Source organism: Cyprinus carpio, chromosome A6 (assembly GCF_018340385.1).
Source record: "Cyprinus carpio isolate SPL01 chromosome A6, ASM1834038v1, whole genome shotgun sequence".
In the NCBI taxonomy this organism is placed as follows: domain Eukaryota; kingdom Metazoa; phylum Chordata; class Actinopteri; order Cypriniformes; family Cyprinidae; genus Cyprinus; species Cyprinus carpio.
Window position 1 is genome coordinate 14,875,879 of NC_056577.1, and position 20,275 is coordinate 14,896,153.

The following is a 20,275-nucleotide window of genomic DNA, read 5'->3' on the forward strand; positions in this document are numbered from 1 at the left end:
AGCTCTACCTCTCATTCCATCCTGATAATCCGACGATAGCTGCTCACATCTCAGCTTGTCTAACAGACATTTCTTGCTGGATGAAGGACCATCACCTTCAACTCAACCTTGCCAAGACAGAACTTCAATTTCACCATCCAGTTAGGCATATACAACCATAAGTCCTTCAAAAACAGCCAGAAACCTTGGAGTTATGATTGATGATCAGCTGACTTTCACAGACCACATTGCTTAAAACTCCCCGGTCCTGCAGATTTGCTTTATTCAACATCAAGAAGATCAGGCCCTTTCTTTCCGAACATGCTGCACAACTCCTTGTTCAAGCTCTTGTTCTGTCCAGGCTTGACTATTGCAATGCTCTCTTGGCAGGTCTTCCAGCCAGTTCTATCAAACCTTTACAATTAATCCAGAAACCCGGCAGCAAGATTAATTTTTAATGAGCCGAAAAGACTGCACGTCGCAGTCGATTTACACTGGCTACCAATAGCTGCTTGTATAAAATTCAAGGTATTAATGTTTGCCTACAAAACCACACTGGCTCTGCACCCCTTTACCTAAATTCATTACTTCAGATTTATGTGCTCTCTAGAAGCTTGCATTCTGCAAGTGAACGTTGCTTTATTGTGCCATCCCAAAGAGGCACAAAATCACTTTCACAGACTTTAAAATTAAATGTTCCCTCCTGGTGGAATGACCTGCCCAACTCAATCCAACTCCTTAGCCATATTCAAGAATCGGCTAAAAACACATCTCTTCCATCTTTATTTGACCCTCTAACTCTAGCACTCTCTATTCTAATTCTATTCTTTAAAAAAATGCCCCTTTTGGATTTGCACTATATTTATTTACAAACAGCTTGTTTTCTTTAACCCTTAACTATCCCTCACATTTTTAAACATAGACTTGTAAAGTGCACAATCCAAACTTAAATTTTTTAATTCTTGAACGAAAAAAACATTTTGTAACATGATATTGATGTACCATTTTCATGCAATGTCTGATTTTAAAAATGCATTTCAAAGGATTAATTTTGAGATTTTAAGTTTTCAGTTGATATATAATTTCTGATTATTTCTAAAGTGTGAAAGAGAAAAAGGCAACGAAAAAGACTTTTTGTTTAGACAAAGGTCAGAACTCCTGTTATGATGTAGATTTTTTAGGGTGCACTCTTGTCATAAATTAAACTAGTACTTTTCCTACATAATTATTAACAAAAAACACTGGTTAAATATCTATTTAGGAGTCTTAGACCTTTCCAGCGATATATAGTTTCTCATGATTAGATTATTATATACGGAGGTCTTTATGCACCAGTAATAGGCATCCCGTATACGGGATGGTGACCAGTTCACAGGTGAAAAAAAAAAAACAAAAAAAAAAGAAATACTAGCTTCTCTAATATTTGTTAAATTCTATTTTTTTATTTATTTATTATGCAATCAACAAAAGCAAAAAAGGCCTCTAACACTAGCTTGCTCTACTCTTTTCCTATTCTATCTTTTTTTTTCATTTTCTTTTTATTTATAATATGATTTAAAAAAACTTGCTACGTGTTCTGCATTAAGCTAACTGAGACTTGTTATATCACTTGGAAATCACTGCTCTTTTGTTGATTTTGATTGCCTCCATTGTCCTCATTTGTATTTTGCATTGGATAAAAGCATCTAAATGATAAATGTAAATGTATATAAATAAAGGGTTGACTTGACTTTTTGTGACGATACAAACAATCAAACAATTGAGATTTGTTATATATATTGCTCAAAGCAATTATAGGCTACTGTATGAATGTGGATAAAGTTGGACATTCAGTACTTATGTTCAACTTAATATAAAGATCTGGGCGATAATAATAATGCAATCAAAAAATCAGGCAGTTGAGATATGGTATATAGTATATATATTCACTTTATGCAAGTGTACTGTATAATGTATTTATTACACGGCTCTGTTTAATACTTGATTCTGATTGGTCAGTTGGGACATTCTGAGGTATGTTATCCCTTGATAACAACCGGTAAATCTGATAACACAGGTTACACAGTGTGTTTTTGCTCAGTTACACACGACCTCACCAAACCTCTATCAACTTAAGTTTCAGAGAGACCAGGATGTAAGCTTATCTAAGAACCATTCAGACAGATGACCCTCTAACCTCATCTGTCAATCACATCTTCTCAAGGGAGAGCACTTGGTATATGCACTGGAAAAGAGGGCAAAGAAATTGTACAGTACCTGTTACTCAGACCTGTTACTCAGTTACTGTTACTTTTAAACGCTAGTATGGTGTGTGTGTGTGTGTTTTTTTTTTTTTAAATCTGTTAATTGGTTGACTGTTAGTTACCTCATATACACACTGAAAACGTGTAATTATATGTTAATTTACTGTAAAGTACTGTCAAATTTGTGTTTTTGCAGGTATGAATTACTGTAGAACTGACAGTAAAGAAAGTAAAAAAGTCCCAAAATGTGTTTAAATTGAATTTCTGGCAACCACAGCTGACAGTTTTCACTGTAAAATTCAACAGGATATTTTTACAGTTTAGACTGTACTGAACACTTCTACAGTGAAAAAGGAGGTTGACATCTCCATGACACTGTAAAGAGATACAATAATCGAACAGAAAAATTAGAACAAACAATAACTACACTGTTAAAGAGAGAGAGAGATTTTTTAATTGAAATAAATAAATAAATGACCCAAAATAATATATATACAAAATTATTAAATCATAAATCTACTTAGGAAGCAAACAATGTATAAGATATTAAGAACTGCTTTCACAGACTGAATCTTGAAAAAAAAAAAAAAAAAAAAAAATAATAATAATGTTGATGCAGTAAAAAGGAATAGATTTCTTATATCTTAATAAAATATGTATGCGGTGTTACTTTTCATCTCAAAGTGTATGGTTTTATTCTTATTTTATGCATGTATGTATGTATTGTATTTTATTTACTTACATTGCACTAAAGGTATACATTTTATCAGCACTAGCATTCCCTGGAAATCAAACCTATGACCTTGGTGTTGCCATAAACATGCTCTGCTCTTTGAACTACAGGAACAACATCTGTTCTGTCATTGTTTGATTGTAAGGCCAAAGGAGGACCCCAACATCAAAATCACAGCAGTTTTTAGCTCTTTGCATATACTAAAAGACTACTTTTTTAGGGATATTACATCACATAACATTACTAATTATGCATAAAAATATCCCAATTTGTAATATATCTTGAATCTGAGAGGGAAGCTCAACATTTTCTTACAAAAAATGTGCTGTTAAAAAAAAAAACAGCCATTTTAAAATATTTTTTTTTTAAGCTGTCAATTGCAGAGTGACAGAAGACACCAACTCACATTTTAGTGCTGATCGGTAACTGTCACTTGTAATGAGGCAGAGAGTCTATGACAAACTGTCTCTAAAGATTTCTCTGCAGAAGTAGCTATATGCGTATAAAGATGCCTTCGAGCAAAGTCAGCAAACAGTTATTTATAACACAATTTTAAAGTTTCTCACAGCTAGATGAACACTCTTAATATACTGCACATTGTAAAAGAAATGAGGCCCAAGACAGAACTGGGCAGCACTTGTTTCCTGATATACACAAGTTGTAATTACCATCTATCTGAGGTAACTAGTTCACTGGAGCCTACGACAAAGTGAACATGATTTAATCTACAGATTTAAAACATTCAGAAGTGAAATAAACATGAATGAAAATCAAAAAAGTGAACATTCTTAATAACAATAATCATTTGCAATAGAATCAGACCAAATGTTCTCGAAAGAAAGATGGTCAGGAAAATGCTTTTTACATGCCTCAATACATCAACACAAATTACTGATGGTCTCCAGTCAGGCCAAATAGAGGAGGTGGATTATCCTTTGATCCTTGGTTCTGCCCAAGGTTAGTTGCTAACTCTATTTTATGTAATTTTACCTTGTAACCATAGGCTATGTCTTTGAAGGTCCAGTTCTAAAACCTCTTTAAACTGCTTTTAGGCATTTACTGTTGTACGAAGTGTTATACAAATGCATTTAAAAGAATTTACTTCAATTGAACGTATACACAGATCCTTTCATTATCATGTTAGTGGTAGAGGATTACACCACAGTGAAGTTTATTTGGGTGAAAGAATGCTGCATACAGATAAGAACAAGGACAAATACTCTAATTCCCAATCCATTTGTCTTTCTTTGCAGTAATACCAGTGTTGTTATTTTTCATCACATATAATATCAATTTCTAAATGTAACACAAGCACAAGTTCATTTTTCAATAACACCACACTGGCAGACACCCAACACAGTCTCATCTGATTAAAAATTGCCTAAGGGGAAAACAAAAATTCCTTGCAGTATAAAAGGCCAAATCAGAGAGAAGGAAGACAACATTTGGATTTACAGTATACTATATGAGCCCGATTTCCTTTGTGGAGAGCCATTACACTTCAAAATTCAGTATTTTCAATTGTAACCACACTTAAAACGTATAATGTATATGATATTTCATTATGTCAGGAGTCATTAAAGGGGTCGTATGATGCATTTTCATGTTTTGTAGCTGTTTGTGCATGCATAAGATCTGCAAAGTTAAAAAGCTCAAAGTCTCCCACAAACAGATTTTTTCTATCTAAAAAAGAAGGCTGATCCAGACCGGCTGAAAACACCTCAATTGAATTCTCACTCATATATCTACTTCACTATGTGCAAATATTTGCATAATACCACCAAATTTGATACACAAAGACAGAAGGTGTGGTTTCAGGTATTGCAGTAGTGTTGCTGCCGCCAGACGCTTTGTGATTCTATGCGAAAGCAAAAGCACTTTTTTTTGGCCTTCTGAAAGTTGACGCAATTAGGAGTCAGTGGTTAACATTTATTTACAACACTGTCCCAGAACAGTACAACCTAAATGTTTGAGTGTGTGCAGCACATTTTATGGAGGAAAAGTTTCCTGAACCTGGAAGAGTACAAGGTTGGCTGTGCAGAAAGGCTGTTTCTAAAAAATAGGAAAATTCCAACTTTCCTAGGACAATCTGCCGCTTTATGTTCTGCTTCACACTGGACGCTCGAGTAGAGATGAAGCAGGACGTGCCCATTGTTACATAGTAAAACTGCAACATTATTTAACTGTTCTTATAACTGCTTTGGAAGCTAAAGCTCACGATTATGGTAACATGCATTACATTTCCGACACATGCTTGAGTTGTTCAGCTAATCACAACGCACTGGATCAGCTGGCTAATCAGAGCACACTGTGCTTTTTCGAAGGAGGGGCTTTGTAGAAATTGACACATTTTAGAAAGACTATGCATGGAGGATCTGCAATAATGAACAGTATGTGAAAAAATAATGCACTTTTTGAACATTAAAGAATGTTAACATATTCTATTACACTTAATACACAAAATAATCAGCTTTGAAAATAGCATCAATTGACGTCTGTTTACATGCACCCTCATAATGCATAATTCTAATGGGATTTTGGCAATATTGCAGTTAAACTTTACCTTATGTTAAAGTAATACTTCCATCAAAATAATGCAATTAAGCTAAAAATCTTAGTAAAAACCATAATCGCATTAAACTATAATCGCATACACCTATTTTAATTGCAATAAACAGGCCTGTAATTGCATTATTACAGCTCTAACCAAAGTGAGGATGTTCTCGGACATACACAGATGCCATACATGGATGATTCTTCACATAACTTCATGCATCTGTGTGACATTATTCTGAAGCAGTCCTGGTTCTACGGGGTGTGCTACAGGGTGCTAAGCACCCTCAAATGAAAGCAAGAGCAGAGAGCACTTTCAGTTGAGGCTGAAAAAGTAGGATATTGGCGAAACAGAGCAGGCAAACACTCCAAATGGGTATTTGTGTTTGGGCTCAGGAAAGCTTCCAAGGTTTATATTTACAACCTTACTTGTTACTGTTACAACCTTTACATGTTTTTGTATTGTTATACAAAACAAATTATGTCAAAGCAGCTTTATAGTATTAAACAGGAAAAATAGTGTGTCGATGATGCAAGAGGACAATAACAAGTTCTCCTCTGGTGATCAGAGATTCCAGTTAAAGCATCTCCTCACCACTCAGTTTTGTTCAGTGCCTAAGTTACGCAAGCTCACAAATCCTCTCATTAGCCTACCACAAACAAAGTGTAGACGCGATGTAAATTCATTACCATTCATTATAACAGAACTTTGTTAGATTGTTACGTTGCAATATTCATCACGGCACCAATAACCATCCAATACTTCTGTAGTCACATTTTGCATTTGATGCAAGTGGACAGTGGTCAGTAGCATGGCTAATGTATGTGAGTTCATCATTTGTGCTGTGAAGTATGTGAATAATGACGGTAAAAATAACCATACTTCTTAGAGGATAATCAGAATAATGAAAAATTGCATGTAAACTGGAGTGAAGAGGTTTAGTCCTTGTGTGAAGCGATTAAGTCCTTACTCTGATTACTGGAAATAATTACATTATTGGTGCACATGTAAACGTAGCCACTGATGCTACATGATGATAACTCTGACTGCATAAGTAATTTCTATGATCAGCAATGTAATTAAGATGGATAATATGCTAAGTGTTTAAATACACTCAGTAGCCAACCTCTGATGTCCAGACGAGCAGCTGTACAAGTAAAATGTTTTGACAGAACCATGTGACCCTATAATATAGTACTGATAATATGAGGTGTCCAATAAATAAGGTAAACAACCTCTCGTGAATTAATTTACTGTACAGTTGCAGTTTTTTTAAATAGAAAACAGTTATTTTTAATTGTTATATTTTACAACATTACTGTTTTTACTGTATTATTGGTCAAATAAACACAGCCTTGGTGAACATACTGTAAGATACTTATTTTAAAAACAATAAAATCTTAATTAACTTTTGACTGGTTTATGTTTTAATAATATTTTTGTTATACTTTAAAGCACACTTCTTTTGAAGTGTTGACTGGCATAATAAAGCATATGTAAAGTAGACTACTTGATCATAATTTTAACTGAACTGTGTTATTTGAGTGTGTGTTACATTTAAAGTTAAAGCCCCCTGTGGTGAAAATCAAGTTATTAACGTTGTTTACTTGTCTAATTTTTTTTTTTCATTTGCTTAAAGAAAAACCATGTGCAAATTCCTCAGCTTCTATTTACATCATGCTTTTGCAGGGTTGTGTTATATAGAGAATCACAGACATAGCTGTTCATTTCTTGATCACAATGGCCAGTCAGAGGTGTTCATACAGTATAAGTCAGAATCCAGAGTTTTGTTCAGTGCTGATTTCTGCACACTCCTGAATCCTTGCGTAATAATAAACAAGGCGTAGACACGATGTAAATAACAGATTAAGTATGCAGTTTAGAGGCTAGAGCTTCATTGATTATAACAGAATGAGGTTGCGATGAACTAAGACGAGTGGCAGCTTTTCAGTGATTATAAGGGGAGCTTTCTTTGTACGTTTTCTAGGCCATAATCTATTCAGAATTTGAATACATTCACTCACAGATTTATTCTCGAAAGTTAAATGAATGACATAGCGATAACCATTTATCCAAGATTACCACTGTGATTACCACTGTGTAGTGTCTACTATAGCACTTACTTTTGATAACTGAGTGAAAGTGGTGCAGGTCCGAGGTGGTGCCATTGAATGGAGGTGGGGACTAATTTGAATATTCACAAATCCGTGTATACTCAATGATATAAGGGTGTAGAGATACATTTAAGCCATTTTAAGACATGAAGAAATTATTTTTAAACATACTGTAAAAAAAAAAAAAAAAAAAAAAAAAACACTTTGATCAAAGACCAGCATTTAAGGGATAAAATTATTGACAACAGGTGGACTTTAATACATTTTTTAGATGCCAGTATACAAATACGCTCTAAAGTTCAGCTAACTGCATTTAATATAAATTGAAACTACAATACATTTTCATTTACGATACATTTCATTGCAATTAACATGCAATTAAGTGTCCGAAAAACATTACTTAAGGTTTGCAATTAAGTATTTTCTTTTAAAGTATATTATTTTGATAATAGCTAATCTTTTTAAATGTACAGTAATAACTACTCTTTTTAAAATGTATGCTAAGTGTGTTTATTTGGCATGTCACACCAGTAGCTAGAAAAATACATTTTATTCTACAAGTCGCCTCTCAACGGGTCAGCCATGTTAAGTAATTTTTTCCGTCCTCCATTCTTCTTGGCACCTCTATAAGCATAATTTGCACTGATATCAATCTTCAATCGTCCACCTGACAGCCATAATAAACAACCACACTATCTGAAGACTTCTGTAAACAGAGTTTTATCTCTAATTTAACAGAGCCTCTTAATCTTCAAGGTGAAAGTTTTCTTTAGAACTTTCAATGGACTTAAAATATACAGTGCAAGAAAAAAAAATGTAAGCTCATTTATAGGAAGAAGTCACACTGCATTTTGTCACTTAAATATATCAGTGGACTGAGAAGTCACTGTGTACTTGAGCTATTTCTGTATAAATATCTCATTATAATCCTACATTTTCCAGTACATTGACCTTTCTATGCCTGCATTTTTCTTAAAATTGCCTTAAGCAAATATTTTTTAATACCACACATACATGTCCCTACTACCTGACAGATAACACGGAAACAGGTGTCCAGAGAAATCACATCTGTCTGTAATAGCCCTAGGCTCTTTAATCAGCAAAAAAAAAAAAAAAAGTCAATAAATACTGTATTTTTCAGAATATAAGTCATATTTCTTTTTAATAATCTGGAACGTGGCTGTGACTTAAATAAGGCAATTAGAATCAAGTACAAATCTATCACAGCCCACTCATCATAACACTAAAATGCAGTCAATGAATCAGAAAAAGATGCAGAGCTCAGTTTAAACTAGTTGTTGTAGAGTATGAAGGAAAACTGAAATGGTACCCAAAAGGATTTTGAAAGGCCGGAATCACTGAGTGTGATGACGGTGATCTAGTGATTTATTTTGATACATTTATTTTGAGGCTGATGAGTGATTTATTTTGATGAATTTGTGGTAAAGCACTTGGCATTTATAATAATATTGTTTATAATGAATACTAATATATTTTTTATTTTATACTTCTGTCATTCGTTCTTGTTCTGAATAGGGATTAATGGAAGGTTATGTTGTGGAGTGAGGGGAACTAAAATGCATGTTTATAATGTTTATAGATAATGTTAATTTACCGGTATTTTTACATTATTTCTGAATGTATCAATAAAATATGACTTATCTATGTTTTTCGCATCAACACTCTACAGTATGTGACTTATACTCAGCTGCAACTTTCAACTTTCTTGAGACACTAGAGGAGAGTGAGCAAACAACTGAAAATCACTTATATTTTTAACTGTCAAAATCCAGTTAACAACAGAAGCTAAAGATGCTAGAAGCCTAAAGCATTTCCTTGTCTCCTGATTTCCTTATGCATCACTGTGGTTACCTGAGAATCGCATGGAGCCTCCTCTGGTGAAGAGGGGTGGAGCCTGGAAGGCGTAGATGACATCACTCTCTGAGATACTCGTCATATCATCTTCATCAGAGAAAGAGCGCTGGAACCCATTTGAGTTCATCTCGGTCAAAAATCCCTATGAGAAAAAGATACATTTTGATCTGAGAGTTAAACAACCTTGTACACCATGGAACGGATTATTCATAAAAATGAGAAACTTGGGTCCAAGTAAACAAAGAAGATTTCAGGTTCTTGTCACATCAGAAATCAACAGATAAGGGGATTTCAGCTCAAACATTCAGAATGACAAACTATTAGGCTCAGTGGTAGGTCTGTTTCTATTGTTTTCTGTGATACAGTAAGTGAGGTTAGTATAATAGTATGCTATTCTGAACAAGCCAAGCACATGCTCTACACACTCAACTAAATATCACCTCCCACCACAAGGGGGAGACACCATCTACATTAGTATACATGTGCTTATACCCTGTTAATACAAAGCTAATTTTTACAAATGGCCAAGTAATACTCAATCTAAACTCTGTGAAACTGCCAAATAAAAATCTGTTTCCTGAACCCAACATATAATATTCATGAATTGATATCTGTGTACACTAAAGGCTAAGTAGGGAGTCAGTAATCCCTTTTCCCTTAATCTCTGAGGAAGGCTGTGCCCTGCGCTGATGTTTTCTGCCCTCTCATATTGTTTGGGTGGCTCTGAAATAGCCCCAGCATCCTGTAAGCCTCTCCACAGTATTACTCAGAGCTGAAGAGATGAACACTGTATAAAAGTTTAATAATACTCTTGACAATACAATTATGAATAAAACAATTAGAGCAAAGAGTTGAATTAAAAATGTAACATGAATTTCAGAATTTCTTAGTAGTTGGTAAGCCCCTTTCATGGAGGCACTGAGAGCTGGAAAAGAGACAAACTTAAAAGAAAGGAAGGTAATGGGGTCTTTACCTTGCAGTAATAGCATCTGGCCATCTATACAGTGGTGACATTAAAAATATGTATCTTACAACACAATAACAACGTAAACCCTGGCTGAGCAAGTCTGGGAAGTTTCCATTAACCAACAGATGGAGTGTGTTCAGAGAAGGCAGTTTAATGGAGTATGAATAGAGATACAGGCTATTACTGTCTGTAAACCTTGAAGACGTGTGCAAAAAGATTTCTTCTACAACCAGACTATGTAAGGTGTGTGCATGTGCAGTACAATACAATATTTTAAAATAAACTATTGGTGTGTATTGCACACAGTTTAGTTCAGAAAGATAGAGAGAGAGAGAGAGAGAGAGAAAACAGTATGACAGAAAGTAGGTCTCACCTGGTCTGAAGAGATCTTGCCCTCCTCTGCTACCATGGCCCTGAGTGTTGAGACAGACCCAAAGAGAGGCACGGCCAACCCTACTCTCAGAAACCGCTGACCTTCAGTGTTGAACACCAGAATCACATTCAGGGCCCTAAACATACAAAAACATACATATTTATCACATCATAGAATGTAGCTGCTCATTCAAGACATCAATTTGTAGGCCAATTCATACATGCTTCCTACATGTTTTTACCATAGAAGGTTTTTGAAAATAATTGGAAATACTCTTGGTTACCAATATAAAGTATTGGTAACCACTCATAGATGTTTACTCATAAATCAAAAACCACTATTCTAAAAACCTATTAAAAATTCCAAAGGGAACTCAAGACGCAGGTAATGTTAACACAACAACGTTAAAACGATCAAATCTAAGCGGGGATTGAGAGCTGCAGGGATGACATATGTTTGTATGACCCGGAATTAGTTAGCATTTTAGCAATTCAGGTTCCATAATCCTGAAGTCAAAATACTTTTTAGAAACATTTTTAGTTAAATGCTTGAAATAAGGTCTGTGGTTAACACAAGCTCAAGATATTGTAACGTTTTATTCTACAACAAAATTCACCCAGAAATGAAAATGTTGTCAATATTTGCTCACGGTCATGTCATTCCAAAACAGTATGGCTAACTTTCTTCTGTGGAACATTTTTTTTTCCCGAACAATGGAAGTCAATGGGCTCCAATGTTGTTTGGTTTTCAGTGTTTTTGAAAATATCTTCTTGTGTGTTCCACTGAATTAAAAAAGCAATACAGGTTTGGAAAGACAAGAGTGATAAAATGATGCCAGAATTAGACCATCTCATTAACCATGGTTAAAGCCACTGTAACACATCCTCTTCTGTCATATTGCTTTGCTTATTTACCAATACTGTATATGAAAGATTGTGTGAGAGAGTGAGTAACAAATCAAAATCAGTTGATTTAAATCATTGTGTCTGGATTTCAACACTGCCACACACACACACACACACACAGCTTGTGGGTACACATTAGAATCGAGAGCTGATCTGTTTCCTGCTGTATTTGTCAGTCTGACAGCATCTGATGGTTTCAAATGCAGCCGCATTTTTCACTGCAGCTGCAGTTGTGGCTCTAAAGACTTTATATGGACTTTCAGATGCCTCTCTGCTGCATTATTGAAAGCCGTATGTGAAATGCTGGACCCAACAAAAGCACTCAGTTATACAAAACCACACTCTCATTCGAGTGGACGAGTGAGAAGACAACTGAAGCCTTTTAGATTTTATCTCTGGTGGCACGCAGAGGTGAGAGTCATCTGACAGGGGTTCATATATGTGGAGTCAATCAGACTGAGCTTACTCTGTGTTTTCAGAGTGTATTTGGGTGTGTTAAAGTGCTGGTTGGATGTGTTACTTCTTGCAAAGACATATTTGCGTACAATTACTTTGAAATGGAGTCTACTGCATTCCAAATGTCTGTGCAGACATGAGCTTAATCACATATAATATCCATTAATGTCAAAACTGAATGCACTAATGGGTGAATCTGACAAAAAAAAAAAAAAAAAAAAGTCCAGATCATGTTTCACCCCAAAATAACAATAAAAAAGGAAATAGTTTTAAACCTCATATTTGAAACCTATTTTAGGAACAATAAGATTGTTTCATTGTGACTTCTTAATGCAGCCACAGTTTTCAGCTGAAATGAACATTGGTGGCAGTAAAACTCAATGACTTTTACATTATTCATACAAATTATGATTAAAAGGGCAGATTGTTGATTAACAAAGACTCATTTTCGACACATTTCCTTGACATTTTATGTTATGCCCTCAAAACACTTTTAATGTGCATGATTTGTAAAATAATATATTTTGAGGTTTGCATCACATAACTAGCTCCATACTGTATGTCTCATTTTTCTAACATAGTAAACTTGCTCAGTAGCTCACCTGGTACAGCACTGCACTTTTTATGTGAAGTGCTCAGGCATCATTGAAAAACAAGTCATGATAAAACAGCTTTAATGTTTGTAGAAGCTAGACTGGCATGGTTGCTTCAGAAAAATGTGTTTTTTTTATCTCATGCTTACTTTTGTTAACAATATCAGTTTAGGTTTAGGGAAGATTTGGTGTAAGTGTTACATTATTTACCAAACGTGAATGAGCATTATCTTTTAGAGCACCTCAAAGGCCAGGTCTTTTCTGAACTGCCACAAAATGTACAACAACCAACATAATAAATCACTGCCAGATGTTCATGTTCATCTGTTTCGGATAAAACTGAAAGCACTTTAAAGAGGTCATGACATGAGAAACCAAATTTCCCTTGATCTTTTGACATAGAAGAGGTCTTTATACATCCTGCAAGTTTCATAACTTAAAAATGTCCTTTTCATAAAGCATTTTTTGTAATAACCTTTAGAAAATGGCTTGTTTTTGGATCAGAGGGACAAGGTGACATCACCTGGGCATAGTTGTTTGCATATGACCTCCTCCAGAGCAAGATAACTACGCCTATTTTTGCATCATCGCATCGTTGTCACGCCCACAGGTGTTCAGTCGACGTGCAGCGAGTGGATCTGAAGGAGTAGTTGTTTACAATAAGACTGTGATGCCAGGCAGATGATGTGCCATTCCTGGCTGTGGAAAAACAACATATTTGTATACGCTACCGAAAGATCCCGAGGCCAAAGAAAAATGGATTCAAATCCAGTTACGTCAGTGCTAATTTACGCATGTGTTCAGCACATTTCACAGTTCACTGTTTTGAGAAAACAAATCGTAGTATGATGCAAGTTTTCCCAAAATACTTTTTTCTCAAAGATCAGGCTGTGCCAACCTTTCTGGGCCCAACAACAACACCACAAAGTGTGAGAAAAGTATGTCATGTAAAAACTATTTTTTAAACCTGTAATGGATGTTACACTGACCTCTTAAAGGGAATACATCCCAAAACCTACTGTTTCAGTCAGAGGATGAGAAACAGGGTGGAAAAAGGTTATAAATCACTCAAATTTGAATGTTTTTCATAAAAAAAAAACAAAACAAAAAAAAAAAACACATAAGTAATATTAAAATTACACCTCAGGGAACATAAAAAAAAAAAAAAAAACATGTCATGACCCCTTTAAGGACCACCCATTCGAGATTTCATTGTTTTGGAACATGCATAAAGCAATCTAACACCATTCTGCAGAAAGTTCTCTAAAGCAATACAATAATTTTCTGTGAAGAACAGACCACAGTGCATTAATGAGAGATGAGATGTGATGAGAGAAATAGTGATAAAAACTATTCTAATTTTTAATCAGATCATTGTAATAAATTGGTTGATCCACTTCACAGAACTGGACTGGATATTCTGTATTTAACTGGTTCTCAAGTTTAATCTGGCTACATCTGGCTCAAATATTCATTCAATTTACATTTTTGAGTGAACTAAGCCTTTAAATTTGGAAGTAGCCTATATTTGAAATAATACAACTGTATGTATACATCATAGCAGTATCACTTGTATAAAAAATGAAAAAAAAAATTTTTTCCTAGTTTAATTTAAAAAGATTGTGCACAGATTGTATTACAATAATGAGAATTAATTTATTTGACAAAAATTAGAATCATTTCTTTAATAAGAATGTAGTTCTGTAAAGTTTTGATGAGTTTCAGCCAACATCTCAATGAAAGAGAGATCTGATTCATTGTATTTGGTCTCTCTGTTGGCAGAGGATGACCAGCGGCACTTGTGTTCTGTAGGCTAAAGACATCTGATCGGCTCCCTAAAGTCTTGCCCAGGAGTTCAGCTCATATGCGAGCAGTGCTAGTCTGCTGGCAGAATTGTTTCGGTCTGTCCATGGCATTTGTCTAATCTAATTTGATGTCTTTGTAAAAATTCATAACAATACGTATGGTAGGTTTCAGCACTAAAACTAGAACTCTTTACTGAGGACCTTCAAATCTGGCCCCCTAAGCTTTCAGTGCTGCTAGATATTCCACTTTCAATAAAATGAATGTGAAAAGTGGAGGTTAGTGATTCAGAGATGAGCATGCTTGGAAATCTGAGTGTTTCAGACAGCATTATTGGTACAAGCATTCATGATGAGCCATAGTTCTCACTTTATATTTTTCTCATTCTATTATCGGTCTCTCTGACAGGTTGACAGTCTCACTGAAGAGATTTTGCTGAATGGCAGTTTTTGAGATTTAGGAAAATTGTGACACAGAGACAGAAGACACAGTAACATACCTGGTCTGTCGCAGTGGGATTGGAAGTGAAATACACAGGAAAGGGTCAAAGGTGTTGCTCTGTTTAAGGCAATGAGGGCACGTCAATGATGACCTGAAACATAGAAATGAAATTTAAATTTATCAGGAATCTTCCAATGAACATTCTGTTAACAATTTTTTCTTTTTGTAAAATGTATATTTCTCTATGGCCAAAAGTTGCAAGTAAAAATATTTCATTTTTTTACAGTCATTAGTTCCATTTCGGTCATTAGTTCCATTTTACAGTTCCATTTCACTGCATTTTAAAGTTCAAGTTTGGTGAACCTGTGAATTCGTATCATCTGAAGATCAGTTGAAGATCAATACACTGTGAAATGACCTCTTAGCAACATAAACTTTAAAGCTGAAGGTCTGTAGTTTTTCAGGAAGGTAGGGTAGATTTTATATTTTTATTTATTATTATTATTATTATTATTATTATTATTATTTGTTATATGTTGAATTTGTTTTTAAAAAGATGCTGCAGAGTGTGAAATAAACCGTGGCAATGCCCGAATAGATTTGGGTGTCTAGAGTGACCCTTCTAGTGTTTTATTTGATATTGAACATCAAAAAAACTAAGCTTATGCTTAATTTAGCTAACTATGCTGAATATCTGTCGTACTATCTTGCTATCAATTATATTTATCTTGTGATACTGGAAAAACTACACCAAAATACAGATTTTTGCATGAAGAAAAATATATTTTTTTTCTGTTTTTGGAGAGCACAGTTGTTTGGCATGATGTCCACAGCACGTCTGCCTCTGAGCCCGATATAGAGCTTCCCTTCATGACTCAACAGCTGAACACTGGAAATGCATTTGGGTTCTGCAGAACAGATGACAGCTCGCAAACCCAGGAGAGATGTGCACAGGCTCCCTTATTCACAGAGACAGGAAGCTCTGGAATGCATGGATTTCAATATCTCAGCAGGAACAAAAAAGCGAGTCCAGATAGAGCGATGAAAAATGAACGCGGAAGCAGAGAGGATGATGGGATTTAGAAATACAGATAGAAGAGACATCTGTAAGTGGAATAAATGAAAAAGAAAGTGAGGGAACAGCAGAGGTAGAATGTGACTGAGATTGCATCATGTTGGGGTCCAGTTGTGAACTCGGCAGAGCTGTCATATCAACCAGTGGAGACCCCTTAAAATAGCAGTGCACACCTACCACCACAGACACTCAACAGATGAGTTTTGCACCACATACAATAGATTTATGCACTTCTTAGTGTGAAAAAAGTGTAGATAAATAATGAAGAGTAGTGCAAATAACTACATGTCAACGTAATAGCAATGAAAATAATCAGCTGGCTCATTAACTCTGCACATCCAGTTCACAGAAATCAAATGGCTTATACTTTGCAATATAAAGCAATGGCAGAATCGACTCTGTAACACTTTTCACAAAAAGAATAAAAAGGGTACAAATTCTCTCATTTTTGGAATTTTAGGTCTATTTGATCAACTTTAAACCGTTTACAATCTAAACTGTCTCAGTTTCACAAAAACAAAACAGTCTGGAACTATGATCAAGAGAAATGCAGTAGAAACACTAACCAGCCTAACAAGTAGAACAGACTAAGAATTGAACCAAACAGGGGGAATAAATACACAGGACAAAGGAAGAGGTGAAAAAATGAACAGGTGGGATGAATTAATTAACCAATCAGAAACCAAGGACACTGGAACTAAACTTAGTTCATGAAGGAGAATTCAAATAATATAAAAAATAACATGTGAGAATTACCAAAATGTAAAACCCGGAAAAAAATAAATAAATTATATTACAGCATGATTTTAAGAGCAGTACAAAAATATAGCATTCCTCAATACTGTAACATAATTTGGACCTTTTCCATAGCATGGCAGAATACAAGCAAATAATATCATTTTCTAAACTTTTGTTGTGCTGACTTAATTTATAAAAGATTAAACATTCAAGTCTTTTTTTCTTTACTTTATGAGAAATGCAAAATTTATTAATAACTATAAACCCATACTTGTATTACCTATATCAAAGTTGCACAAATCATTGCAAAATTGCAAACTGCTTAGAAAATAAAATTGCTCAGAGAGGAGAAGGAAAAACTTTTTTCCGGGCCCAATTTGCACTCTACAATAAGGTGCCTCTTTTCCCATGCCCATGCTTGTGTCGTTAAGCTGTAGTAAAGCACAGTGCGGCGGCTTTAAAGGACGTCCACTGAGAAAACTGTCTTTGAACTAGTCTGGTGAAGATGTCAGAAGAGCATGATTGGTTTGTTGCGCTAAGGTGGAGTGAATCCACCATATCCCTGTGTTTACCCTTTCCTCAAAGTCATTAGTCAAGTTGTTATGTTGTAATTGTAATGTTACATCAGTGAATGTTATTCTCATGAAAGACAAAACAGTAACTTTACAAAAGAAACTCAAACCTCTTTGCTCTATGACAGAGATTTAATGTAAATACAATGAGGTTCTTTTATTTCTCCTTTTAACCCTTTGTACACTGTAAACCCTGACTGTTAACATCAATGAGATGATACATAAATAATGCATTCAATCCTTTCCTTTTTTTCAGATCCTTCTCGGGTCCTGTATTTGTACTCTTTATAAGCGCAGCCAATGGTACAGAAGACTTTGGAGCAAATGTTTTATCATCTCTTTAAAAATGACATATAGGTCAAAGTTTTTCTTCCTTTCTAATGATCCAGCCTAAATCTATAGACTTACATTTTGTTTTATCAATATTGGTAAAACTCCCCCCAAAAATAAAAATAAATAAATAAATAAATAAATGGCACAATAAAAGCACCACAGACATGTATCCCATTCAACTCTTGCACTATATTTCAAGGCTTCTGAAGTTCTATGATAGTTTATTATGTATAAATACTACACACATGAGAAGCAATGCTCTTTTGTCTAGAAATAAGACACGGCAAGCTTCAGTGTAAGCTTTTATGTACAAGTTAGCCATCGAAACATATTTGGAGAGCTGCAGCAGAAGTAAAGATAAATAGACAGAAGTAGCTCCTGGTTTCAGAAGACTTGCACTACTTTTTTTGGAGCAAAATTGACAGCATGCGGTCTGTTTTTGTCTGAAGAAGATCAATGTGAAGGTTATATGTTTGTGTTCCAATACAAAAAAATAAAAATAAAAAAATATGGGTTGTGACCTTTCGACAATGTTCATTTTTGAGTGAACTACAAACAACTGCTTTAATAACAGTTCTACCTCTTAAAACAAAGTTTTTTTCTTCTACAGAACACTAAATTGTCTTCTCCAGTGAGCTGTTAACTAAATTATTGCTGCAGTTGGATAAATGAGTCAATGAGTCTGATTCATATAATTCAGACCAGTTATCTAAATTAGATGAGAAAGGGAAAAGACCCAACTCGAATGAAAAACAAATTAAAATAAATAAAAAAAACAAAAAACTGTCTCAGAAGCTACAGTACATCATATGTCATAAGAAGACGTGTAATACTGTAATTTCATCATTATCCATTTTAATCGGGTGAGTAAAAATTCAACAAGTACATCCATTAATATTTATGTTATGTAGGCCAATCATTCAGTAAACTTCTCTCAATCTGTAGTGAAGGGACCTTGGCAGCCAACAACTTGGGCACCCGTCTTCGTCAACAACACAGCAGGCTGAACAGGTTTTTTTCCCAAACAAAACTGGCTACGACCTCAGTCCAAGCCCACATAGTTCTTTTTTAAAAAGAGTCTTACACATTACACACACTTATAAAAACAGAGAGAAAAAAACACAATATATAGAAAAAAAAAAAAAAAAAAAAAACTGCAGTCAAAACAATCCAAAGATAGCAAAGTGAGATCAGCCTAAGGTAACACAAAAGTCTGTTCTGGGTTTGAGATTATATTTTAAAACAACTCAGCTTCTAAATAAATCAACACAGGGTCTGCCAAACTCCTAGTCAATACTTTAGCAACATCAGGGGTATCTTTTTGCAATATTTTCGTGCAGAGCCCTACTACTTGAGCCCTTCTATTACAGCTGCAACATGGCAAACGAATGCTCTATTACTGCAGCAGAAACCATCATTAAACTAGACAAAGAAAACGGCAACTACAGTAGTCTGAAACATCCACACTGTAAAGCCATCTTTATAATCAAAGTCCTTGAGGAAACTTCAATACTTTGAATCTCTTTATTAAACACCTATGGAGAAACAAGAAATGCTCACAGCTACAAATAGATTGAATCCAGACATTAATGACCACATCATGAAAGCTGCCGAAGTGTTTTGTGTCCATACTTTTTAATATCTAATCAGAGATAAACCACCACAGGCAAAGTCCGACTGACAGACAGATTGACTTTAATTATAAACAAATACTGAAAGCAGAGATATCACAGCCGTACTTCCTGTGTTAGTGTGTAGCTATAAATAAACACCAATCTGTGCAATCTGAAATATTAGTCATTCGGTTTTCAAAGTTAGAGCAACCAACACAGCTTATCCATCTCTACCTGACTTTCTACTGGGGGAGGAGTTCTGGGAGTCTAAATGTGAGTGGGGCATGAAGCTAGGAAAATTGGGATATTTATAAAGAGCTTTGATACTTTAGAATGTTTAGCATTGAAGAAAAAAAACTAATTAAACCTACTCAAATAACTTCTGCTCACTTGAAAACTTTATATTCAACATTTGCATATTGCTCACATCTGCAGAAGCAGAAATGCTGTTGGCGAGAAGGTTTTTGTCACACCAAAAATAGGCTAGGTGAATATAATGCTTGCGTAATATTCTCTATAGTAGAGTGTATGATTTAATTGTGGATTACTTGATCATTTTCACTCGGCAGAAAGGTTCCGGAGGCAGATGTTTCAACAGCCCTGCAGCCTGAGAGAGAATAGCGTGAAGCATGCTTTTTTCTAAAGAGCTCACACAGCGTGTGCCGGATGAGCCCATTTGTATGAGGGGAGACAAACTCTCAGCCAAACTGTGGTACAGAAGATAACCAGTCATTTTACTCATTGATGGATGTCTGAACAATCTGTGAACATGATTATTCAAGGAATCTGCAAGAAAATTACAAGCTAAAAAAAATTACTAATTAGTATGCATCTAATTCATTAAACTTAAAATTGAAAATTGTGTGACCCTAATGCAATTAATTTAACTGCAACTGACGGCAAGTTAA

At 34.9% G+C, this 20,275-nt stretch overlaps 2 protein-coding genes across 3 annotated transcripts in view; both read right to left on the minus strand.

Moving 5' to 3' along the window:
• The window catches only part of usp43a (ubiquitin specific peptidase 43a), a 379,370-nt gene extending 369,740 nt beyond the window's left edge, over nt 1-9,630 (minus strand). For both annotated transcript variants that reach the window (XM_042758153.1, XM_042758152.1), the window contains exon 1: nt 9,496-9,630. The gene's annotated coding sequence lies outside the window, so the exon portion shown is untranslated. The remainder of the gene's footprint in view (nt 1-9,495) is intronic.
• A 1,127-nt stretch (nt 9,631-10,757) lies between these two features.
• The window catches only part of LOC122145297 (ubiquitin carboxyl-terminal hydrolase 43-like), a 64,856-nt gene continuing 55,338 nt past the window's right edge, over nt 10,758-20,275 (minus strand). Inside the window, exons 4-5 of the mRNA XM_042758158.1 lie at nt 15,095-15,187; nt 10,758-10,974 (exon numbers count right to left, since the gene is read on the minus strand). Coding sequence (XP_042614092.1) covers nt 10,773-10,974; nt 15,095-15,187 — 295 coding nt within the window. The 3' untranslated portion in view covers nt 10,758-10,772. The remainder of the gene's footprint in view (nt 10,975-15,094; nt 15,188-20,275) is intronic.